Source organism: Mustela nivalis (assembly GCF_964662115.1).
Source record: "Mustela nivalis genome assembly, chromosome: 15".
NCBI lineage: Eukaryota > Metazoa > Chordata > Mammalia > Carnivora > Mustelidae > Mustela > Mustela nivalis.
The window spans coordinates 26,963,431-26,989,086 of NC_139034.1; the positions used below are offsets into that span (position 1 = coordinate 26,963,431).

The following is a 25,656-nucleotide window of genomic DNA, read 5'->3' on the forward strand; positions in this document are numbered from 1 at the left end:
TATTGTCAAGTTGTCCTTCACAGAGGTTACACCTATGGACACTTCCACCGATAAGAGTATGGAAGTGCCTGGCTGCTTGCACGTTTTCTTGATTAGTGTTTTACCAAACTTGCACAACTGATAGGTTCAAAATGATGTTTCAGGTTAGTTTTAAATAGCATTTCTTTTTTGAGTTAGTTTTAAATAGCATTTCTTTTTTGTCTTTCCATATGCTTAATAACCATCTTTATTTCCTCATTCGGGAAAATTTCTTCATAGCCTTAGCTGTTTAAAAAATTAGGTAACTGGGGCACCTCAGTGGCTCAGTTGTTAAGCATCTGCCTTTGGCTCAGGTCATGATCCCAGGGTCCTACGATCGAGCCTTGTGTTGGGCTGCCTGTTCAGCGGGAACCCTGCTTCTCCCTCTTCTACTCCCCCTGTTTATGTTCCCTCTCTCACTGGGTCTTTGTCAAATAAAAAAATAATATCTTAAAAAAATTAGACTATTAATATTTTGTTGATTTGGGGAAACTTTTGCATTTTAAGGAAATTGATCTTTTATCTCTAATATGACTCTAGAATATTTTCCCCAGCTTTTTGTTTGCCTTTTGATTTTATTTATAGTGGCTTGTGCCACGTAGAAATTTCTCATTTTTATCTAGTTAGGTTTACCAATTATAAGAAATGATACCAGTATTTTTTTTTAGTACTCTTATGATTAAGTTTTTAGTTAGCTAAATAATATATTCCTCTTGAATTTCACTTAAACTACACTGCAAAGTATGGCTCCACCTTTACTTTTTTCCAAATAACTCCTTACTTATTCCAACAACATTTATTGAAAATCTTCATTTTTCTAACTTGAAATGCCATTTCTATGATATACTACATTTTTATATATACTTGCATCCAACTCGTTCTTTCTAGTGCAATTATTGTATTATAAACATGTTGTTTATAATATGAATTGTTACTTTGGAAGGATAGTTCCCTTAAATGCTCTCCTTTTCCAGTATTTTCCTATCTAGTCTTACTTGTTTATTTTTCCATAACCAACCTGCCTAGCAAATAAAGAAGGGAAAGAAGGAAGGGAGGAAAGAATTTTCTCAGCCTGCTTCCTGCCTGTAGAATTTTGGAGTCCAGCAGTCTCTTTTCAGTTAGGATTGTCTGTGTCCCTTTAGGTCCAAACCGGTTATGTTTCTGCATAAATATTTCTTTGGAAAATCTGGAGGGCTCCACAAATCTTACTGGTATTCACTTTATTTGACAAAAGCCAGATCCACAAATCTTTTTTAGGTTTCCCTGGAAACCCTGCTCTTTGATAATAATTTTGAGATTCATCCAAATCGATAGGTATCAATAAGTCATTCCTCTTTATTGCTATGTAGTATTCCTTATATAGATACACCACAATTTATTTATATATTCATCTATTGACTAATGTTTGGGTTGTTTCTAGTCTTTGGTTATTATAAATAAAGCTGCTATGAATATTTATGTGCATGTCTTTGTGTAGACATAAATTTCATTTCTCATGAGTAAAACCATAGGAATAGAATGCCTGAGTTGTGTGGTAGGTGAATGTTTAGTTTTTTAAAAAACTGCCAAGCTATTTCCCAAAGTGGTCGGGCCATTTTATATCCCCCAAAATGGTGCCTAAGTATTCTAGTTGCTCTCCATCTTTACCAACACTTGGAATGGTCTCTTTTTAAAAATTTAGCCAATCTAATGGGTGTATGTGATGTCTTGGTAGTTTTTGAGTCATAGGCATTATTTGTATACCCTTGCTACCAGTTCTTTATTAGATATCTATATTTTGTCAATATTTTCTCACTGTCTGGGTTTTCTTATTCATTTTCTTAATGGTATGAGTCAAATTTGAAGTTTCTGACTAATGAATTTTTTAATCACTTTCTAAAATCAGAATTTCCAATTTACTTGTACTTCGGACAGAGACCATCAAATGAATTTTAGTGATTTAAAAAAGCTAATTGGTACTCCCTCTGCTATTCAGTACAGGGTCAATTTTACACATTGTACACATTTTACACATTTCAAGTACATGTTACACATGTACTTGAAAATATGCATATTCTTATTATTCCGGGGACACATATGTTCTATATAATTATCAAGCTTAAAACATTTTTTTTGTGAAACCACTCTATAGCCTCCCCCACCCCTTATCACTTCTGGATAGAAGTATATTAAAATCTTCAACTGCGTTTGTGGCTATGATCATTTCTCCTCAAATTTCTATCTCATTTTGATGTACTTTAAATACATAGAAACTATGATTGTTCTATCAGTTTGGTAGGATACTCCTCTCTTTTTACATTATGTGTTTTAATTTTTGTCCCTATTAAAACTGTTTGTCTTAAATTCTATTTTGTTGGATACTGACATTGCTATTACAACTTTTCAATTATTTTATATTTTTTAGGATTTTGCTGATGTGTATTTTTAAATTTTATTTTCATTATTTTTGTGTGGTTTCATTATAATGTGTTCTTATAAAATGCATGTAGCTGGTTGATATGCTTCTTGTCCTGTGATAACCTTTGCCTCCTAATTAGTTTAATATAATAAATGTCATTAGAATTATTGACATATTTGGCTTTATGTTTTAGGTTGGTTTTGTGTTTTTTGTTTGCTTTCATTTGTCATTTCCTTCCCCTCTTCTTTTCTAACCTTTTGTTACATTGACAAACTTTTCTATATTACTCTAGTCTCCTCTATACTAGTTTTGAAGATACAGATTATATTTTTATTCTTTTAATAGCTAGTTTTCATGTACTTCCTATGGATTGATATAACAAATTCAGAACTTGTCCAGTGGTTTTTTTTTTTTTTCTCACAAATACAACAAACATATCTAACCACTAAAACCCTTCCATCCTGATATCGTTACCTAGAGTTATAATTTTACTTAAAAAACATCTTTTATTGTGGAAAACTTTAAACATCGTAAAAGTAGAGTGCACAGTGTAATGAAACCTTATGTATCCATCATACAGCTTAACAATGATCAGTGTTGTTCTTTACTGCCCACCCTGCCCCTATACCCTTTTTTAAAGTTTGGAACATTCTACGTTTGAGACATCAAATCATATAATTCTATTTTACCTTTTTTTTAAAAAATAAAAAATAACATTTTTTTATTCTCAAACTTAATTTGCTATTGTAGTTTATCATTTTCTGAACTTGCCATGTTTTTTTTTTCTAGTCTATGGTCTTCCTTTGGTTTCAGTTTTCTCGCTGTTGTATATCCTCTAGTAATTCTTTAAGATAGTTCAGTGGCTGGTAAACACTCTTATTGTTTGCATATCCAATTTTTTTATTGTTTTAATTGTAATTGAGTTGGGTATGCAATTTTAGGTTGACAATGATTGTTCTCCTGATCTTTATCATTGTTGATGAGAAAAATGCTAATTGTTTTCCCTCTATAGATATGCTAACTTTATCCCCAGCACATCTATAATGTTCTTTTTATCTTTATATTCTTATGTTTCACTGTTGTATGTCTGGTCTGGACTTCTCTTTCATCCTGCTTGGCTCACTTTCTTCTGAGATCCATGACTATCTTGAGTTCTGGAAATTTTTACCCATTACTTTTCCAGGTGTTGCTTTTCTTATTTTGTCCATTTTGGTACTCCAAGTCGATATGTTTTGGAGCTTCTCAATCTTCTCAAGCTTCTCAATGTCCCCAGTAACACCTAATTATACTTTCATATTTTTTATTTATCTCTTTGTTCCATTCTAGGTGACTTCATAAATACTATTTTCAAAACTATCTGGGTATCATCTATTAAGTTTTTAATTTAAATCATTATATATCTCCTAAGAATTATATTTGTTTGTTCATATTTTTATATGCTCTTGTTTCATTACTGCATAATTATTTACCCTAATTTGAAAATATTTATTTATTTATTTTATTTTATTTTATTTTTTTTAATTTGAAAATATTTAAAAATGGATGCTGTTCTTTACCATTTTGAGCATACTTAAAGAGTGTTTAGGATTGTCTGTTTCTCTTTGGGTCCAAACTGCTAAAGAGTGTTATCAAAATTCTCCCTAAGAGTAATTCCATCTAGACCTTGTTCCTGGTCCCACTTAAATTTTTTTCTTTTTGTTTATTTTTCTCTTACCATTATATTTATTCACATGTTTTGGAATTTTAGTTTACAGGATCATTTTGTTTTAGAAGTTTCGTGTTTTGTTTTTAAATTTTCTTCCTTCCCTTTCTATCTCTGTGCACCTCCTGCATATCTAACAGGTTTTGTTTTCTTCAGTGTGTTCCCTTACATTCTTGCTAGCTGGAGCCCTTGAAGAGCTATACTTCAGTGCAAGGGAAAGTACAAAGGAAAAAATATCTCAGTAATATAGCTTGTCTGTTTGGTCTTAATCTCTGGGAGAAGAATTCACTTGGATTTAGAGTTTGAATTTACAATACTTGGCTGTCTGGAAACATGTATATTGAGAAATCAACATTAAAATTAATAGTAAGAAATCATAATACTCTGGGATCTCTAGAAGAAATAAATTTGAAACATTCTGGAGGGATATAACTTCAACCCAGGCTACACTAAAGTTTCTCACTAAGGCATAAGCATGAGTTCACAACTAAAAATAGAATCCACTATAAGAGACAGCAAGCACAAAAAAATAGCTGAATTAGACCATAAAGAACTTCAGATAATATAATTATCCTATGAATATTTAATATTTATATAATAATTAAAACTGCATTTCTAAAATTATTTAATCAAAGTTAAGGAATGGAAACATAAGAAAAAAAGAAGATGGATCAGAAGGGAGCAGGAATATCTGATTAGCCAAACAGAACTTCTAGAAATGAAAAAAAAATCTACTAATAGAAATCAAATGATAGTTTAAACATAGAATAGGTACAGTTAATGAGGGACTTAAGAACTGCAAGACAGACCTGAAGTAAAAAATGATGGAAAATGTGAAAGAGGAGTTAAGAGTCATGAAGGTCCAACATACATCTAAAAGGAGTTTCAGAAGAAGAGAATCGGAGAAAAGCAATATTCAAAGCAATTTTAGCTGTGAACTTTTTACAGTCATTGAAAGCCTTAAATTGTGATATCTGGGAAGTAAAACAATAACCAAGTAGGAACAATGAAAAGAAATTCATACCTAGACACAACATACTTTAAACTACAAAGGAATGAAGATAAAGGGAGGATCTCATGTAAGCATGTACCTCAGGAATGATAGCTTCACAGTGGGAGCTCTAGTTGCTGGTCTACCCCAAATTTATGATCTCTAATTTTAGTGAGGTCCTCTGTGGTATCTGGCAATCCTATGCCTGGTTTGCTTCCTTCCAAACCCTCCACCCAGTAGGCTAACCCCCATCCACCTCACTCTCATCATGTGACCATGCCTCCTACTTCATAGAGATAATACGTGGTTTGTGAGTGGAATGGTCTTTTCTAGTTTTGTAACTTCTCTCTATCCACATGAGTCCTCATTGCCTTCTCTTTCCTTATCTTCCTTCTGAGACAAAAAACTGTCTTCTTTCCTGCTGAAAGCACTTCCTGACACAGATGCCCTGAATCCCAGCCTTTCTTAGAAAACGTGTTCCTATCTATTATCTGTCCTTTTCCTATATTTTTAACATCTATTACCTACTTCCTCTCAGGATATACACATGCCCAAATCTGTCCCTTCTTGAGAAACACCAAAAAATCACTGCTCTCATCTTCTTGAGTTAACATCATCTGTTCAGAGACAGGCTCACTTCAAAGGAGTTTAAATTCCTTGTCACTGCTTGCTTACCTCCTGCTTTCTTGATCCCCTGGTGGTTCCTGCCACATAGCACACTGAAATGTTCTTGCAAAGGTCATCTATTACCTTAAAATTGCCAGGTTCAACTGTCATTTCTAACTTACTCTTATTTGGCTGCTCCCTATCTGGAAATTCTCTGCCTCCTTGGTGTCCATGATTAACACTTTCTTGGCTCCTACCAGATCTTCCTCAGCCTCTTTACTTGCCATGTAAATATTAGGGATCATTGAGATGGTTTTCTTGGTCTCCTGCTTTCTCCCCTTCTAAGCATATCCATGCTGAGGTCTTAGATACAATTTCGATTCCTACTCCTACTGTTCAGTATCTGAGACCTTGGGCAATTTCATTAACCTCTCTGAGCCTCAGCTTCGTTATAAATTGATGGTGAGAATGTCTACCTCAAAGTGTTGTATTAGATAAAATACTGTATGCATAAAGTGCTTTAGGCTGTTGCTGGTGTATGATAAGGGCACACTATATGGCAGCTGTTTTGTTCTTTTTTTTTTTTCTTCTCTCTTCCTCTCCTTTTAAGAGTAGATGGGTATTAACAAATATAATAAAGGTTGTTGAACACAAGTCCAAGTAAACAGAATACCAATTATCCCAATATTGGCTTTTTTTTAGTCCGTCTGGAAAGCCAGACTGATATAATAAATAATTCATTACCTGAAAATGAAACTATTAAATTGCTTCAGTGGGGGTGGGAAGTGAGATGGGAAACACTTTCATATGTATTTTTCATTGTTTTGATATCATAAAGTTGATTTTTACCTCTTATTTTCAGAAATTTTGAAGAATCTGAAGATGAGTTGAGAAATGAAGTAGTAGAATCTCTGGAAAAGCCTGCTCCTTCCAAAGAGGAAGAAAAAAGAGAAGAGACTCCTGGTTTCTCTAAGGGTGCTGAAAAATTAGGAGGAGAGAAGATAAGCACCCAGAAATATACAGAATTAAATGAAGATTTAGAGAATATTTCTACTCGAGCTGATGACAAAGTATGCATTGCAGGTGAAAACCAAGAAACATCAACAGCCCATCAAAATATACAAGTGTGATTACTGCACTTTTTCTTAAGTGGTAAGTTAGTATCTATTAACTGTAGTATCTGGTTAGGTCCAAGTCATAAACATTCATTTTGTAAGAGTTTTCTAGCAATCCCAGGGATTTATTGTTTTTTTTTTTTTAATTGGGCTATATTAGTTAGCATACACTACATCACTAGTTTTTGATGTAGTAGTGTTCCATGATTCATTGTTTGCCTATAATACCCAATGCTCCATGCAATCCGTGCCCTTGATACCCATCACTAGGCTAGACCTTGAGACTGACCAATTTGAGTGTAGAAATTAATATTTTACTTTAAAATTTCTATCAGGAAATCTTTGGGACAATATATGTGGTAGGAAGACAGAATAATGTGTCTCTCTTCCTGCCACCTTCCCTCCCAGTACACCCAACAATGTGAATATATTGTTACATGGCAAAGGGGAATTAAAGTTGCAGGTAAAATTAAGGCTGCTAATCAGATGACCTTCAAATAGGGGAAGGCTTTTCTTTCACTATCCAGGTGGACCCAATGTAATCACAGGGCTAGAGGGAGGGAGGCAGATGAGAGAACAGGAAGATGTCAGCACGAGAGGGGCTCAGCCTGGTGCTGCTAGCTTTAAAGATGGAGGAAGGGGCCAGAGGCCAAGGAATCCAAGCAGGTTCCAGAAGCTGGGAAAGGCCAGGCAATAGACTTTCCCCGGAAGTCTGCAGAAGGAACACAGTCCTGCTGACATCTTGAATTTAGCTTAAGAAATCCACTTTAGACTGCTGCCCTGCAGAACTGTAAGATAATAAATGCATGTTGTTTTAACTAAGTTTGATAATTTGTTAAGACAAGGAAAGAAAACCAATACAATGTACAAAGTAATTCACTTAGAATAATGAATGTAGCATTTTAGAAAACTGTGATACTGAAATTTCTTAACTTTTAGTGAACACTTTTTTGAAGCAGGTGTTGACTCTTAAGGGAGTAGGTTAACTGAGCAGAGGAGATGAAGGCACGTCATGTTAATTATGCACCAAGTAATCATTTTACTATGTTTTATTGAATTAATTTCTAATAGCTTCAAATGTATAGATTATAAATTACTTAAGGGGAGGGACTCTACCTGGTCATTCTATCTTATGCTGGTCTTTTTACATATGGGGCTTAGCAGAGTACCACATTCTAACAATCCCAGTATTGAACATGTGCCTGGGGCTTAAGACATTTGTTGATTTATTGTGTTGTTCCTATGAAGGACAGAGATGTTACATTTCTAAGTGGTAGAATTCTGCCTAAAATATATGCTCTGTAATAAAAATACAACTAAAATTGCACATTGACCCATTGCTGAGCCAAGAAAACAAAGATGAGGAAGGGTTGGTCCGATTATTTCTAAGGTCTGCTTAGTGTTTACATTTGATATAACTTTATTAAATGTGGGGAAAGTATCAGAATTCCCCTAACTGTGGGATGAATTCTACATGATGTGTCTTTTATCCCTGTATTTTCCTGATGATGTTGGAGGTACTGTTCTTTCAACTTGGTATTTTGGGTTATAATCTACTCTTTTCTGGAGTGCTCAGTATGGTCACATCATGAAGCTCAGAATATTTAAAAATTTCTCACCACTGTGTTAATGTCAATCTTGGTAACGCATGACGTCGAGAGACTGTAGTATCATTAATTCTAGAAGTCTTTTAGTGGTCAGTGTATACATGTTTAATTTACTTTCAGAACATTATGTGGTTCAGACATACGAAATCTGTTGGTGTGCTAAACAAATACTAAGCAGTGCTTGAATGCATGGAAAATGAAACATGGTTCCTGAAAATCCCAAAGATCCAAAGACTCTTCAGTTATATGTGGGGCGGGGGGGGGGGGGGGTGGGGAGAAATGAATGTTTAAGGTCAAATGAATGTTTAAGGTCAATATTTAAGAATAAGCCTATCGAGTCTGCTCCAATGACAAGATGCTTGCTGAAGTTTCTAGCTAAAAGCTGCCAAGCCTTATCATTCATTCTAAGATTTTGAGTTCTCTGCTATAAAGTAAGAAGTACTCATTGTGATAAGTATACATACATGCAAGGTTTTTCAACCTACTTCAGCCCCTAATTCATCTTATCCATCTTACATATACCATTACCTAAATCATGTTCTTGAGGCACAATCGATTACTTTATTCTTGATTTACGTTTAGCTCCATGTGTTAAGTTGAAACTATTGATCAGATTTGAATGTGTTTTTAGAATAAATTTAAGAATTTTTTAAAAATTTATTTGACAGAGAGACAGCCAGAGAGGAAACATAAGCAGGGGGAGTGGGAGAGGGAGAAGCAGGCCTCCCATTGAGCAGGGCGCCTGATGTGGGGCTCGATCCCAGGACCCTCAGATCATGACCTGAGCTGAAGGCAGACGCTTAACGACTGAACTACCCAGGCACCCCTAGAATAAATTTTATTAAAAATTATACATCTTGGTAACTATGTATCATAGCTATCAAACTGATCATTCTTTAAATGGTGTATCAACTCTTAACTTCCTTTCTAAGTACCTTGTAACATGTATAGTCCAAGTGAGCATAAAGCCCTCAGCTATTAGAACTGATGCTTCTTTAAAGTCAATAATGGCCTCAGAGTTAGGGTGGGGACAGAGAAGAGAATCAGCTGAGGAACAGTGGGAGAGGGAAAATTACAAGCCTGTAATTTGATTTTAGTAATTTGCATAACTTCTTATTGTGGGTAACTTTTTTTTGTACCCAAATCTATTGAAAGATTTAGCAGACACTCTATATTACATCATAGTCCTGAAGTCTAGGGTACATATACATAATAAAACACAAGTATTCTGAAACATTTAGAATTACCCTGACCACTCTCTCATAATTTTGTCTGTAAGACGACTTTGTAAAAAAACCCTGAAAATTATTAAAATAAAGTGTAGGAAGCTCTGCAGTGTTTTGTAGGTCTGAAATATTCGTTAAGAGAAAAATGTCTATTAAACCTGACAACCTATTTTTCTTGGGTACTGGAGGCAAGACAATTTTACCTTTAAGTTCTTTCTCTTTCTTTCCCTTTCCTTTTCTTTTTCTCTTCCCTCCTTCCCTCCCTCCCTTTCTTCCTTCCTGGCACATGGAGCTTAAGAAATACTAGTAGTAGGTAACAATTCAGCATTGGGAGAGTGCACCGGGGTGCATATGTACCATATGGAGGAAAGTATCCAAGATAATGAAAATTACTTTTTATAACAGATACAAACACATTTTGTATCTATTAAATCAAAATCCTATTAGACACAAAGAGATTACTATGCAAAGAACATGTAACATGTATTTTATTATGTACAACCCAAATAAGAATGTGAATCCCCACTGCTCAGGGGTTCGAAATATACCACTTTTGGACCACTCAAAAACCATGTTTTGTAGGAATGAACAGTCACTCAGAAGTTCTCCAGACAAACAGTAGCTGACACATTGTTTTCACACTTCATGGTTATCAGTCATTCTGGAAAAAAGACACATAATTACCACACTAGCAATAGGGAAAGTGAACAGATATGGGAAGTATGTTTCCAGTGATGGGTGTGACAAAAATAATTTTGAAGAAACAAGATTAAAAAATGCTCTATGGAATTTCAGAATCCGTTTTTCCTATATTGCATCCTTTCCTTCTGCTTAGTCCACTTCGATTTTTTAATCCTATGGTTTTCTGAGGGTAGAAGGGTAGACTGTTGGCACAGTGGCACAAATCTTACCCCAAGACTAGCTACAAGATAAGAAAATGAACTGGGCTGGAGTCAGAGCACCCACTTATAATCCTGATTTTGTCCTTAAACAGCTTTGTGAGACTGGAGTCTTAAGGTCTTTAAAGTGTTCTTGTCTGTAAAGCTGAAAATGAGAAACTGGACCTGAGGATTTGTAGGGTTCCTTCCAGCTCCAGTGTCCACCCGTTTTCTTCTTCTAAACTGAATCATCTCCACCCAAAGCTGTGTTGTGTCCCACCATCCTGGGACTCTGTTTTGCTGCTTTTCCAGCTGATGACAGAGGTGGCCCACAGACGAGTCAACAGTGTAATTGGGAGCAGATGATGAAGCTGGCGGCGTGCGTCCCTGACTGGATGAGGAGTTTCCCAGGCCCCTTACACACACATGTATCAGACTGTGCAAGAGGTCCATTCACTGAACTAGAAGGAGCTAATTATGTATGCAGAAAACACCAAGTGTTGTAGGTCTCTTGAGCCCTATCTGCATATCCACATACTTTTAATCACTGCTAGTGATCCAGCACAGTAGTCCTAGCTACCGACTTAGTAACCATGAGTCTCCCTTGAGTCTTCACGCATTAATAAGGAGGACTGATTACAAGAGACATCTACTATATATTGTTACTTTTAATGAAATTACTTTATAAAGGTACCTTTAAAAAAAAAAAAAACTTAGTTCTGGTTTTCAAGGTCCTTTCACATACTTTCCAAATCAGAGTTACTGAGAGGTAGTGAGGACAGGTATTACCACCTACAGATTATAGGTGAAGAATTGGAATTTCAAAAAGATTTAAGAAGCAGCTTGAGTCTTAGGAGGTCCGATGTTTGTAAATGAAGATGCTGGGGCCGGGCCCAGGTATTCTAACCACTAGTCTGGAGTGCTTTTCTAAAAGCCACCAATCATCTCCCAAGGCACGATGCTGCCAACAGAGACCTGGGAGGACGGAGCCCGTTCGTCCATTGTCACTATGAGAAGAGCAACTTGGCACGATGTTCTCACTCCGACCTTCTGAACAGCTTCAAGCAGACTTGCAGCTCCCGAGATGTGGAACTGTGACGGGATACCAGGGTAGCCCTTTCCATCAGTACAAATGTACTGGGAGCACTAAACAAAAAGCTACTCTATGAACCCCGAGCTACGGAAAGACTTTGGGCCTCTGCCCCTGACAAACGCCTGCGGGCAGTTACTGTCTGTCTGTCTTTACGGCCGGGGGGCAGTCACTGTCCCTCTGTCTTTTCACTGTCTGCTTTTAGAACGGGATGATGCCTGCTTCAAATGTCTTTTCTCTTTAAGGAAAACCGTCAGATATATTCAAGAAGGTCATCCACAGTAGCATTGAGAATTTAAATATGCCAGAATTTTTCTGTGTTCCCAAGATGTCAGGACAGTTCTAAAGTACTGATGTAATCGTCAGTTCTCCATTTTCCTTTCCACATTTCCTATATTCTAAAGGGAAATTCTCCTTCCTGGGTTCTAAGGGACAGTGATTGGACAAACAGGATCTGAAAAATAGGGATTATACCAACATACAACTGTTCGTTTTTTCTTTCAGATCCACATTTTTCAGAATCTGGGACAGTATACTAATCTAAAATCTTTTCATTTAAACTATTTGGTAATTTTGCCTTTTTTTCATTTTCATTGAAATAAATATCCTGTCTCTCTATGTATTGCTGAGAGCACTGTTTAGGCTGACTTCATTACAATACAGAAAACGTTCAGGAAAGTACTAACGTATGAAGGTATTTAGCCATTTTATATAAAATATCTTTAATTTGTACAGATATGACATTATTTAAGTAAGTTCTCCACAGACGACAGGAACGCCAGTTCAAACTCCTGATCAGAGAATCTGCTTACAGATGCCCGAGCATTGCTGCGGATTTGGAGTCTCTTTTCCTCAGACATGTTAAGAATATGAGCCATGGTCTCAGCGTAGCCTTCCTCGCTTTCTGCCAGAAATCCAGTTATCTCTCCCTGGTGAGGAACGACAATGTCAAGCTTCGGGCCTCCTGAATTGTGGGCAAGGATAATCGTGCCAGCTGCCATACACTCAACCACTCCTGAGAAACAAACAAAAACCATGTAGTCTTTTAACATTTGAGAGCTTTCATAACAAGGATGAGCAGAAGTCTCCACAGATTTTGAGACACTCATGAGAAATTTAAGTAAATGTCTGTTGCGTCTATAAATCTGCTCACTAAACTTCCATGGCACCAAATAATTCTGTTTTTTCGTTTTTAAGCCTCACAATAATGCTGCTTCGCTCTTCCTTGAAACAGACAAGCAGGTGAAAGAACAGTCTATAAAAAACAGACACACTGCAGATTATAAAACAAGGTAGACGACTACAGAATGTTAGCAAGATGACAGATAATTAATGGTTACTGAAAGGTAAAAGGTATAAAAAGATATCACAAGCGAAATTTCAGGAGTTCAAACAACAGCATTAGGAAGTTTCCCTCCTCTCTTTACTTCTTTTCTCCTTTGTTGGCAACTCTTCTTCTACCCACTTCTGAACCGTTTTTGTTTTCAGCATTTTGTACCAGGGCCTTCCTCTCACTGGGCACACTTTCCTTAGGCAATTCTACCCTCATCCATGGACCTTCTGGAATGAGCCGGTCAGTGATGCCAACTCCTCAGTCTGTGTTCCCAGGTCAGGTCCCTCACTTGCGCTGCAGACTTGTGTAGACAAGCATCCAATGGACACACACACACACTCCCATGTCCCATGGATCATTCTAAGTCTACATATGGGAAACCTGGTCAACTGCCTCTCCTCTTGGAGCCATCTCTAGGGGAAAGCCATCCACCATTCACACAGCTGTCTAAACTCAAAGCCCTAGGAGGGCTTCTCTGATTCTTCTTTCTCCTACGTTTAACAAATCTAGTTCGTCACCAAGTCCTGTTCAGTCATGCTTCAGAATCTCCCTCGAGTGAGTCTGCCTACCACCTTCAGAAGCAGCACTTCAACGAGGCTGCCCAACACATCCTCCTGCCTCCCTCGTCTGGCTCTCCCTGCTCCTCACCAGTACCCCCGCCATGGCAACCGTAGTGAACTTGAGGGAACAGAAAGCTTTAAAACCCAACACTTAGAATCAGTCTCTCTTTTCCCACTGGCTTCATGTGGCCACATGATCTGGTCCCAGCTCCCCTCTCCACGGGCGTGCCGTTCCTCCTGCAGGTTCTGGCCAGAAATCTTAGCACCTTGAGTGTGCCCGCTAATTCTCCTTTTGTCACATGGGTCACAACACCACTCCCTCTGCTGGACATTCTCTCTCCTGCAAGGCTAACTTCAAATTACTGTTCAGGCCCCAGTTTCCATGGCACATTATTTTCTTGGGCAATTGTTCTCTGACCTCACACATCTGTGTCAGGTGTTTCTCTTGGGTGCTTTCATGTTGCCCTGCCCCTGCCCTGGGCACAGCTCTTAGGACCCTGTCCAGCAAAGTGCTACTCAACTGGTCGTTAGCACACACAGAACTGCAAGTACTTGAACACCAGCTCCTGCCTCCCGTACCCCTCAGCACAGTTAATGGTCACTACGTCTCCGTGCAAGGAGGCGCAGAAGTCAGACTCTGCGCAGAAGGGCCGAATCAAAAAGTTCTGGATGTATGTCTGGGTTTCGTCGGGTGCTACCACCCAAGGAGAGACCAGAGTATAAGATAAACTGTGGCCTTAGTATAGGAAACTTCACTTTTATGTTCTTCCCTTTCCCTTGTAACACCTGGCAGTGTGAGGCACAAAGCAGCCTCTTGAGAAATACATCTTGAACCACATTAGACACAAACCAGTACTTGATTTTACATCAAAATGTATGCCTAATGGGGAGTCAGGGGTAGAGAGAGCAATTTGTGCTGGAAAAAACAAGGGAGGCTAAATTAAAGGCCAAGGAGATTAAAGTCTGACACTTATAATGGGATTTGGCAGAAAGAGGAGAGGCCATTCCAGTAATGAGTAGGAAATCAGTAGAAGAACCAACAGAATCACTGTGAGGAGCCCAGTGGGCTCAGGTTTTGGTGCCCAACAAATCACCTGAGGAGCTTTACCAAAATACATCTACCTGGGCCTCACCCAGAGATCTGGATGTGGCCCTTCTGGGAAATGAGGTCAGGAACCTATCCTAGTCTGCAGATGGGGCTAGGTGGGGCAGAGAAACTGTGGCAGGTACGAGCAGGGGCTGTCTGAATGAGGATCCAAGCTCTACCTCTTACTGCGATCAGACAAGGGCAGGTTCAAAACCTCTCTGTGCCCGAGTTTCTTTATTTGTAAGATGGGAATAAGAACTTATATGAAGGAGGGTTTTAGAGTGGATTAAGTCAAATAATAATTGCAAAGATCTCAGCAGCGACCTTCATGCACTAAGCTGTCAATAAACATCAGCTATTATTAGTGACTACCTCCTGTCATGTCCTGCAGGGTCGCAAATGAATAAAGCTGACATGGTAGACTGGGAGAAGAGCATTAAAACTGGATAAGAGGGACACCTGGGTGGCTCAGTTGGTTAAGCAGCTGCCTTCGGCTCAGGTCATGATCCCAGCGTCCTGGAATCGAGTCCCACATCGGGCTCCTTGCTCAGCAGGGAGCCTGCTTCTTCCTCTGCCTCTGCCTGCCATTCTGTCTGCCTGTGCTCGCTCTCTTTCCCTCTCTCTCTCTGATAAATAAATAAAATAAAAAAAAAAAAACTGGATAAGAACTGTGGAAGGATAACTTCCACAGTGTTATCATTTTATCAAGAGAACCTAGAATGTACATTTCATGGCACCAAATGAGTCACTTAAAGGAAGACTCACCAATCCCAAAATGCTCGTTCCACATGGTGTGCAGACCAATTGTTGCTTCAGACAAGTAATTCTTCAATTCATCAAATGGAATGTTTATTTTAAATTCCACATCTTCTTGAATTCCTAGTTCCTCAGCAAGCCTTCTCAGTTGGTTTACCCTCAGTTCATCATCTTCATTTCGACAACCCCCAATGAGGACAAGTTTAAGGGAAGGCAGTGACTCAGCCACCTTCTTATTCAGCAATTTAGCAAAGGCTTTGATCTGCAAAGGATGGTTCTTTTCAGGCCGGAACTGGCCAATGGAAACCAGTAAATGTCCTGGGGTTTTCTTTTTGTCCAGTAAGGGAATGTCCAGAAATGTTTGCACGTCACAAGGCGGATAAACAATGTTAGTGCAATTCCCAACCTTCCATAGGGAGAGAATGTGGTTTAGTGTCCAAGAAGAATTGACCATCACAACATCACTGCAAGAACCAACAAGTCCATAAATAAAAGCAAATAAATAATAATAGATGAGCTTTACTTTGCTAAGAAAAGGATTCCTGGTAATGAAAGCTGCATTATTAAATCCAACATTTTGTTTCTTCACTACGGAGAGCATGTCAGTGCTGATCGTGGGATAATGAACATAGCTTCCAATGCGACAACCGCCTAAATACTTAAACAGAGGAAGTGTGAACGCGTATCCCATCGAATCAATGTAGACGTCAGGAACACACTGCATTAGAGCTTCCCAGCCAAGAAGAATGGACCCTAGACTTTGGCCCAGCAGTGTGAAGTGAGGATAGAGTGAATCTTCCACAAGATAGCGTTTCCTTAAGAAAACAAACTTCACTGGGTGAGTGAGTCTGATGTTAAATCTTCGGAAAGCACCTTCTAGTATCTGTTGACCACTGACGTTAACATCACCAGTATAAACAACATAAACTGCTTCAGGATGCCTAAAATAGAATGTAATAGTTAAGGTTTTCATTAGCAAAAAGTTGTAGATAATTATTTTCTCACAATCGTAAAAAGGGTTATTTTTAGATTGGAAAAAAATGTCTTCCACTTATTTTTCATTCATTATACTTGGTCTACTGATGCTCCTCTTTGAGTCTTCTGCTGCCCTGCTAGTGAAATGTTAGTCCTCCAATGAGACCTCTAGTTCTTTGCTATTTCCTCTTCTAAGAGTTTTGCACAGGGGCACCTGGGTGGCTCAGTGGGTTAAAGCCTCTGCCTTTGGCTCAGGTCATGATCTCGGGGTCCTGGGATTGAGCCCCACATCGGGCTCTCTGCTCGGTGGGGAGCCTGCTTCCCCCTCTCTCTCTGCCTGCCTCTCTGCCCACTTGTGATCTTGGTCTGTCAAATTAAAAAAAAAAAAAAGAGTTTTGCATAAAGCAGACATCAGCAAAAATTGCTGATTCTGTTTTTAAGAAATATTCAGAAACTTAATTTTGACAACTCTCTCAATATAAAATGGTAACAAAATACTAATAATAATCACAAACAAGAATTAAAACTTACTAAATGTATCTTTAGATAGGACCGTAGGTACTAAAGCATTACTCAGTGTTTTCATCTGAAAGATGCAATAAGATTCTAAAAGCTAGATCTGGTGCCTGCCATCAAAATTAGATCTGATAGAATTATAATGGAAATACGTAAAACTACACTCTTCTGACTATTTATGCTTTTGGCATTTGTTCTGACTGTGTTTCTACTTATTCTTTGAGTCATCAAACATTTATTTAGTATCTAGTCGGAGCTACTAGATTCAGTTTAGATTCAGTTCTGGGGATTCAGTTTAGAGTCTTTACCCTCAAGGAGCTAAGTCCAGTGGGGGAAAGAGATACAAACCGAAAACTACACAACTCTGTGGAATGTGCTGATAGAGATAGCCACAGGGTGTTGTGCAGGCCTAAAGGACAAGCACCTAAAAGCACCTCCCAGCAGCCAGAATCATCCTTATAAAATGTAAAAGGGATTATCATCTGATGAGGTGGCCACAAATTCTTTGACACTTATCGAGGGGTGGGATCTTATGGCAGGCTCTGTGACTCCTTTTACCATCAGTCTATGTCAAAGGTGACATTTTGGCAGTTTCTAGACCCAGGCTCTGAGAGAATGGCAACTCCTACCTTGCTCTAGAGAAGTCAGCTGCCATGTAAGGAGTCTGGCTGCCATATTCTGTGCAAACCCAAGGCTGTCATGTGGAGAGGCTGTGGGGCGACAGAGATGCCTGACCCATGCCCCCCACCCTCAGCCGCTGTAGCTGTTGCAATCGTCCCAGCCCAGGAAGCAGACACATTAATAGAGGCCTTCAGGTGACTCGGCCCCAGCTGCCACCTAGCCGCAGCTGCTTGGCATGAGGGATTCCCAACAGGACCCATCGGTCCCCACACTATTAGAAACAATGATACATTGTTTTAGCCATTACATTTTGGGGTGGATATGCAACAACAGATACACAGAAAGTCATCTCTCTGTTTGAAATCCTCACTGGGTTTTCTAGAGCACTTAGAATAAAATCTAAACTTACCCTATTCACTTAAGCCCTGTGTAACATGGGCCCTGCCTCCACTCTCACATGCCCACAGGGTCAACCAAACTGGGTTCCTTTCTGTGAACAAGCCAAGCTCCTTCTGGGTCCCAGGGGACTTGCAGGAGCTGTTCCCTCTGCTTTGAATTCTCTTTTCTCATCTTCACTGTCTCTTCCTGAGGCACACAGTACAGTCTGTGGTTTATAATATGGACTCTGGTAACTCCATTTCCTCGTCAGTCAAATGAGAGTAACAGGAAAAACCTCGTAAGGTTGTTGTGAGAATTTAGTAAGCTAACACCTGTAAAGCACTTCAAACAATGCTTGGCATAGAGTAAATGCTCAGTAAATGTTGGCTGCTTTTGTCATTTAGACTTCAGGTATTACCTCCTTGGAGATTTTCCCTAATTACTCAGTCTAAAATATGGACTCACAAATTATCCTGTTTGTATTTCTCACATAGCATTTCTCACCATTTGATATTTTTCTACTTTGCTTATTATCTTCTCTCTCTCAGCTAAAATCTAGGGTCCATGTCTGGTAGAGCTATCACAAAACTTTATTGATGCCCTCAAAAGCTAGATAATCCAGTTAGACAAGTTAATGCGGAGTTAGGTGAAGCAAAAAACCGGAGGGATTAGAGTAGGAGCAGGGAAGGCCTCAAGGAGATGGATAGTAAGCTGAGATTAAAGAAAATGTTTTGAACCTAGGCGGTTATGGAATATGGCAGAGGAAATACAGGGATGGTGGCTGGAAGCCAGGAGATGAGCTGAGAATATAGAAATGTAGAGTGGAGGGAATTGCGGGTGAAGGCTCTGGATCTGGATGAAGGATGAGTGCCAGGAAGTAGTGTAACCATGGAGGAATAATAGTTTTCCTCCTATGATACATCCAAAAATGGAACTTGGACTTTACTGTTTGCTCCTCCTCTACAAGGGGACTGTAAACATTTTGGGGGTGAGGATGGGAGTGCAGGTAGGGAGAACGAAGCCTAAAACTTTAAATGACCCGTTTGAACAGCATACTCTTTCTAGCATGGTAACTTAAGACTATCTAACTGGTAAGACCTCAACGTCAGAATCAAATAGATGCGTTCATACAGATGATTTCCTCTGTGCCACTACTACTAAAAGTATTCAGTTTAAAGCACTCCTTATGAATTGGTGTATTTGTTTATTATTCAAGTTCTTCTCTACATATTCTTCCAAGGTGACAGTTATCCCCACTAAATTTTATAATCAAAGGGCAGGTATTTTCCCTTTCTTTCTTTCAAAAAGATTTTATTTATTTGAGAGAGAACAAGCGAGAGAGAGCATGAGAGTGGGAAGGGTCAGAGCGAGAAGCAGACTCCCTGCTGAGCAGGGAGCCCGAAGTGGGACTCGATCCCAGGACTCCAGGATCATGACCTGAGCCGAAGGCAGTTGCTTAACCTACTGAGCCACCCAGGTGCCTCCCTTTCTATTTCTTTATCATATCAACTAAAATTCCACAGGATCTTGTAAGGTGGGTTGGCATATAACAGAAGTATTTCCTTACTGAAGAACAGTTAATTCCTGGCTATAAATAAGGTACTAGAGAAAGGTAAATATCTGGATAATGATTTTTTAAAAAATAGTAATAATAAAGCAAATTAGCTAAGAAAGATGCATACCTACTTTTTCTGCAGGGCCCTTAAGGCGCACCACAAAACTCTTTCTCCTCCTCCGCCAGCATTGCAGTAAGGATGAAAAAATGCAACTACCATCTGCTTTTTCCCATTTTTGCCAGTTGATACTAATGCTTTCTTTCTCTGTAGCAGCAGTCTGACTCCCCAGAGGATAATAAACAGACATACGCATAAAGTTCCACAGACTGCCAGCCCAGGGAGGAATAATGAATAAAAAAATCTGAAACAAAAGGAAAATGTAAAAATCAACACAATGCCTATTCAAAAGAAACTACAAATTAAAGTCTACTTTTATACATCCGCTTTCTATATTAATAATGAAGACAAAATTTTTATAGCTGGAGGTCTGCTAACAAAATACTCAATTTTTAATATTCTAACACATATAAAATGTCCAATATCAAAAGGCAAATCCTTCTTAATTCCAATCGCCCCAGAATGCTAGCAATTCAACATAACTTTTCTTTTTAATTGACAGTGAAAATCAATGATGAGCCACCTTTCTCCTAACAGTGTATGTGTTAAAGGATTAAAAACAAATTTAATTACTAACCTAAACAAGACATGTAGGAATGGCATCTGACCCTCAGAATTATGGCACAGAACCCAAGCAATAGGTCTTTGAATGATCAATAATGAACTTTTAATTAGTTAAAAGTTTGATGATATAGTAAATCATTTTCATTCTCTCACTGCACCTCAAATAGAACAATTGCTGGGGCAAGAGGAACTTAGATACTTCCATTTCTATTACAAGTTCTGCATTTGATCTGTTTCTATGATCCTAAATTCACCGCCGCCTTTCATGTGCCTCTAAATGAATTGCCAAAAATGCACCAACAATCTACTTCACGCACATTAGTGAACTCACTCCCACACTGCTAAAAGGCTCTCTTACTGCCAGGCTGACTACGGCTCTGCAAACACAAGGAAGACCCAGGCTTGCTCACCACTGGATGCCAATGCCTAGCATAAGACCTGGCACAAAGAAGGCATCCACTAAATATTTGATGACTGAATACAGAATCTTATTACCTCCTCAGATATCTCTTAGATTGTGCTAAAATAATTTTTCAAAGTATGTTTTTCTGTTAGGGGTTGAGCAATGTATCCTGCCTACGCTTTGGAAGAAGGAGCTTGTAAGGCATAAAAATACCAAAATACTAAAACTCAAATACTGAAATTCAAGACAAGGGGAAACAGAGTTCAAGTATTTGGTGGGGAGGGGTGACAGGTGGGGGACAAAGATATGGAAGGTCTAAGTTTGTGCATAGTAGTGAACAGCAGATTGGGCTCTGAAAGGCTTAATGACCCAAGCATATGTGGGGATATTTTGTATAGTTACAAAGTTTTCATTGTCCGTAAGTAGAAAACACATAAATTCTTCAGAGAAATAAGTATCTTATTCATATTTAGTTTGGAAACAATTTCTCATGTGTAATTTCTTATTGTGAGTTAAGTTTATACCTGAAGAGGTATTTGACTTATTAAAGTGATTTGGTCTCCAGATAACTTAATAACTGAAGATCATACAACTTTTGTTTCTATCAGGATTTCCCTTGGCACTACTGACATTTGGACTACATAGTTCTTTGTTGCTGAGGCTATCCTATGCATGAAAGGATGTTTGGCTCTGTTCCTGGCCTCAACCCACTGGAGCCCATAGTTCTGTACCAGTTATAGTCATAAGAATTATCTCCAGATATTGCTAAACATCACCCCTTGTTGAGAATTGCTCATTTACATTGATTGTATCTACCAATATTAAGCATACGAGAAATGAACCTGAGGAATTAAAAACATGAATTATCCTAAAAAGTGAAATGACAAATCTATTACATGTTAATATATAATTCATTTTTACTAAAAACAAAAACAAAACCCCTGTATTTTCCAAACCAAAATAAATAAATAAATTCAGTACGAAGACTAACACTATTTTGTATTTTTGCAAGATTCTTTACTGTCTGGCTTAAAAGAAGACAGTGGCTTTTCACATCTGCTTCTACATTCAATCTTAGTGCTATGTTGTTTTACATGAAGTATATATATGAAGGCAATCCAGGCTCACTCAGAAATGTAGTAGGAAAAGGGAGTATGTTTAAATAGTCTTTTCAGATACAGTATTTTTCTGTGATATTATACCAAATTAGACAAGTGGCAATTTCTTAATGGCCAGGTACAACATGGAATATGAAACCCAGTCAATGATCTTTTCATACTGTTATACTGAAATCTATTGGCCTATCTTGTACTTTGAATGGATCTTTTACTTATACATGATTTTATAACATTAAGACTTGATTATTTGGAAACTATTGGTTCACGATTCATGGTGACTTCCCAAATGTGGGCACATTTCATCGAACAATATTCCCAAATCACATTTGTTAATATCACTACCTATCTTATCAAGGAAATCTTTTAATTACTGGAAAGCGGTCAAGCTCTGAATGGCAGAGAAAAATTTTCCAAAGTTCTAATTTTCTTTTTTTAAGATTTTTATTTATTTATTTATTTATTTATTTGACAGACAGAGATCACAAGTAGGCAGAGAGGCAGAAAGGGGGTGGGGAGGGAAGCAGGCTTCCTGCTGAGCAGAGAGTCCAATGTGAGGGCTTGATCCCAGGACCCCAAGATCATGACCTGAGCCGAAGGCAGAGGCTTATCCCACTGAGCCACCCAGGTGCCCCATGAAAGTTCCGATTTTCACTTGAAAGTTTAAACTTTACTATTAGCGACAAATTCTGTCACTTGTTTTCTTTGAAGTGAGAGGATCACTTCATTCATTTCCAAATACCCAAGTCAGAAAAACCATAGTTTATCTGTTGGTAATTCTTTCAAGTAAAAACTATGTTCCATTAAAAAAAAAAAAAAAAAAGTATCTAATTCAGCTTGCAACTTAGCAATCATACAAGAGCTTTTCCTTGAGATAACCATCATACTTCAGTATGGAGGCATTATATAGTATATTAAGAAGATATGTATTCAAGTCAAGGGTTAATATTTAACAAAATTAATAATTTTTACTATTTCATCAAGGACATTCTTAGTAAAACTGGCTTTAGCAGGTGCATGGTATTAAAAAACACAAGACTGTAAGAACACTTTGATGTCATTGCCCAATTTGTGCTAAGCCACAGTTTTATCCACCATTACTTTTGCACTACTGGTGCAAATGTAAAGATAATGAAAAAGCAAATGTTATCTTAAATTATTATAAACACAGTTTTGACCTTGAAGAACTATTAAAAGGGTCTTGGGGACCTACTAGAGGCTATGTCCATACTTTGAGAACCATGGCCTTAAAGGATGAACAGAGTTTGAGAGAAGTGGTAAGATTTGTCATTTATTTAACATTTGGAATACACGAGTTCATGTATTAAAGCAGTATTATAAAGCTTTCCCAGAACAAGCCAAAAGCCCATTTAATTTAAAATGTGGCAGACCTATAGAGTACAAAGATTTTTATGGCATTTCCTTCTAATGAATTAAGTGGGCAAGATTCATGGGATATATTTTCAGATTGAATGATTTAACTTAAAATCAGAAAAAAAAAATCATGTTAATGACTAAAGTTGAGCCAGTCCTTTACTGAGTCAGTAAGTTTCAAAGACACAGAGTATAAATACATTTATTAAACGTCCTATAGTACTTGCACATTAAAATTACCCACTTTTGGGGTGCCTGGGTGGCTCAGTTGGTTAAGCGCCAGGCTCAGGTTATGATCTCAGGGTCCTAGGATCCAGCCTTTGTCCAACTTCAAGCTCAGCAGGGAGTCTGCTTAAGAAATCTCTCTCCTGGGGCACCTGGGTGGCTCAGTGGGTTAAGCCTCTGTCTTCGGCTCAGGTCATTATCTTGGGGTCCTGGGATCGAGTCCCGCATCAGGTTCTCTGCTCAGCGGGGAGCCTGCTTCCCTCTCTCTCTCTCTCTGCCTGCCTCTCTGCATACTGGTGATCTCTACCTGTCAAATAAATAAATAAATAAATAAAATCTTAAAAAAACAAAACAAAACTCTCTCCTCCTCTCCCTCTGCCCCTCCCTCATCTCTAAAATAAATCAATCTTTAGAAAAAACTACCCACTTTAGAATTTGTTTAAAAATAACTAAAAATATGTGCCATTAAATAATGCTTACCATAGAAACACAAAGCTTTAAAAAAGATAACTGTAATCAACAGTGAGTCACTCACTTAACAAACATTTCTTTAGCCATTATAATGTGCAAAGACTGAGTTAGGGATATTTCAAATAGCAGGGAAGAATATGAAGCCTCTGAAAATAGAATTTCCTATTCAAAATGTTTTAAATAATCATTATAGAATTTGGTGTAAGGGGGGGCACCTGGGTGGCTCAGTGGGTTAGGCCTCTGCCTTCAGCTCAGGTCGTGATCTCAGGGTTCTGGGATGGGGCCCCACATCGGGCTCTCTGCTCAGCGGGGAGCCTGCTTCTTCGTCTCTATCTGCCTGCCTGTCTGCCTACTTGTGATCTCTGTCTGTCAAATAAATGGATACAATTAAAAAAAAAAAGAATTTGGAGTAAGGGGACAATAATGAAGAAACAATACCTGAATGTTGGAGAGAATATGTATCCACTGTTATTCAGGATGCTATGTGTTAAGTACAAATTTTCAACCTGAATAGGCAGGTGTTGAAAGAACTGTATAGATGGAATATACCAGGTTTTTTGCTTTTTTTTAATAAACATAGGGCAAGACACATAAAATACAGTAGTATTTCAATAACTAATATAGGGGAAAAGTCCGTTTTTGGTTTTTTTGTTTGTTTGTTTTTCACCAAAATATTAACAATAACCACCTCTGGATGGTAGCTTGCCTGGCGAATTTTCTCTTTTGCTCGTCTGTTTCCTAACTTTTCTACAAGAAGCAATATATTACCTACGTGATAAAATTTTACATAACTATTCTTACATCAACCAGAAATAAAGATCAATGGATAATCATGAAGCAAAGGATTCACCATAAACTTTGTATTTGTGAAAATAAAAAGAACCCTCACTAAAATGGAGTCAGGAGGCCAGAAGGGGCAACGCAAAAGGAGCTCTATCACTCAAATGTCAATTTCCCGAAGAACTGTCAGTCATAGCCTCCAACATAAAAATCCTAAAGGGAAGGAACTGTCAATTATAGAGCCCCAAAGAAGAATTCTAAACAAGAAGAAATCATCACCAATAGGCCTCCACAGGGAATGGTGTACATCGCATCTCCTACAAGAATACTCCTGCACCTCGGCCAGAGAAATCCTCACCACTCTGGCTTTTCTAAAGGACTCTCCTTCAACCCCACCCCCAACTTCCTCTTTCTCTAACAAACAATGGTCCTCTCCTTTCTCGGACTTGCCTATGGTTTTGCCATAGTTTGTGCATCCAGAAATGCAACTCTCCGCTATTCCCGGAAAACAAAAAACAAAACAAAACCATTTTTGCTGGTAGGATAGCTGTTTTATTTTTAAGGTTAACATACTTAAGTGACATATGTTAACAGGGACAGTTTTGGTGACTGAGAGCGGGGAAACTACGCTGTGAGAAGGAAGAGCCAATTTATTCTTTACGAAAAGGAGAAAAACGATAGTTTGGAAAATGATTCGTGGCTCAATCATAAAACTGAGGACTGAATATGAATAATTAATGAAAGAATAATTGGAGAAAGAAGAAGAGAAAAAACAAAGGGAACCTCGATCCCTCACTGGAATGGGTAGGCAAAGAAAACGCGGTGAACTGAGTCTTTAACCCAGTCAACTCCAGTCTAATTAGAAGACTCCAAAGCGAGAGGAAGAGCGTCCACAATCCTTGAGGAAATTGCCTAGATTCGTGACACGAAGACCCCCTTCCCTGCAAATTTCAGTTGCATTGGGCAAATATTACCGTGAAACAAAACGCCTGCAGACCCACACCACCTGCTCCTCACCTCAACAATTCGCATAGGCACCAAACCCCTTCGGTGGTCGCCATCTTTCCTCGACCCCCGAACTCAGGAAGCGCTTTCCTGTTCCTCTTCTCTATTGGGTCCTAAGGAAGAGGGCGGTGTTTTCTCCGCCCTCACGGCGTCCATTGTGCGTTCCAATTGGCTGTTAGTAGTGGCGTC

General features: G+C 38.4%; 2 protein-coding genes across 5 annotated transcripts in view; one reads left to right on the forward strand and one right to left on the reverse strand.

The window, feature by feature from the left end:
* Positions 1-21,492, forward strand: part of NEK5 (NIMA related kinase 5) — a 71,755-nt gene extending 50,263 nt beyond the window's left edge. For 2 of the 4 annotated variants that reach the window (XM_082701291.1, XM_082701293.1), the window contains 2 exons: positions 6,578-6,867; positions 21,106-21,492. In XM_082701291.1, the coding sequence (XP_082557417.1) occupies positions 6,578-6,845 (268 nt within the window). In that variant the 3' untranslated portion in view covers positions 6,846-6,867; positions 21,106-21,492. Of the gene's footprint in view, positions 1-6,577; positions 8,164-21,105 lie in introns of those variants that run through there. The other 2 variants (XM_082701292.1, XM_082701290.1) reach the window with 1 other exon arrangement.
* Positions 10,134-25,589, reverse strand: ALG11 (ALG11 alpha-1,2-mannosyltransferase). Its single transcript, XM_082701294.1, has 4 exons — positions 25,480-25,589; positions 19,544-19,774; positions 15,377-16,308; positions 10,134-12,646 (listed from the first exon to the last, which is right to left on the reverse strand). Exons 1-4 carry the CDS (start codon positions 25,521-25,523, stop codon positions 12,375-12,377), a joined length of 1,479 nt encoding a protein of 492 aa, XP_082557420.1. The 5' UTR covers positions 25,524-25,589; the 3' UTR covers positions 10,134-12,374.
* Positions 25,590-25,656: the final 67 nt, after the last annotated feature.

What these genes read in the sequence shown, in the direction of transcription:
- ALG11 (XM_082701294.1), bottom strand. Translation starts at nt 25,523, where the DNA reads ATGGCGACCACCGAAGGGGTTTGGTGCCTATGCGAATTGTTGAG. An exon ending in TGCCTATGCGAATTGTTGAG is followed by an intron (nt 19,775 to 25,479) that starts GTGAGGAGCAGG and finishes CTTTTGTTTCAG; the next exon opens with ATTTTTTTATTCATTATTCC. An exon ending in GAACGAGCATTTTGGGATTG is followed by an intron (nt 12,647 to 15,376) that starts GTGAGTCTTCCT and finishes TTTGTTTCTCAG; the next exon opens with GAGTGGTTGAGTGTATGGCA.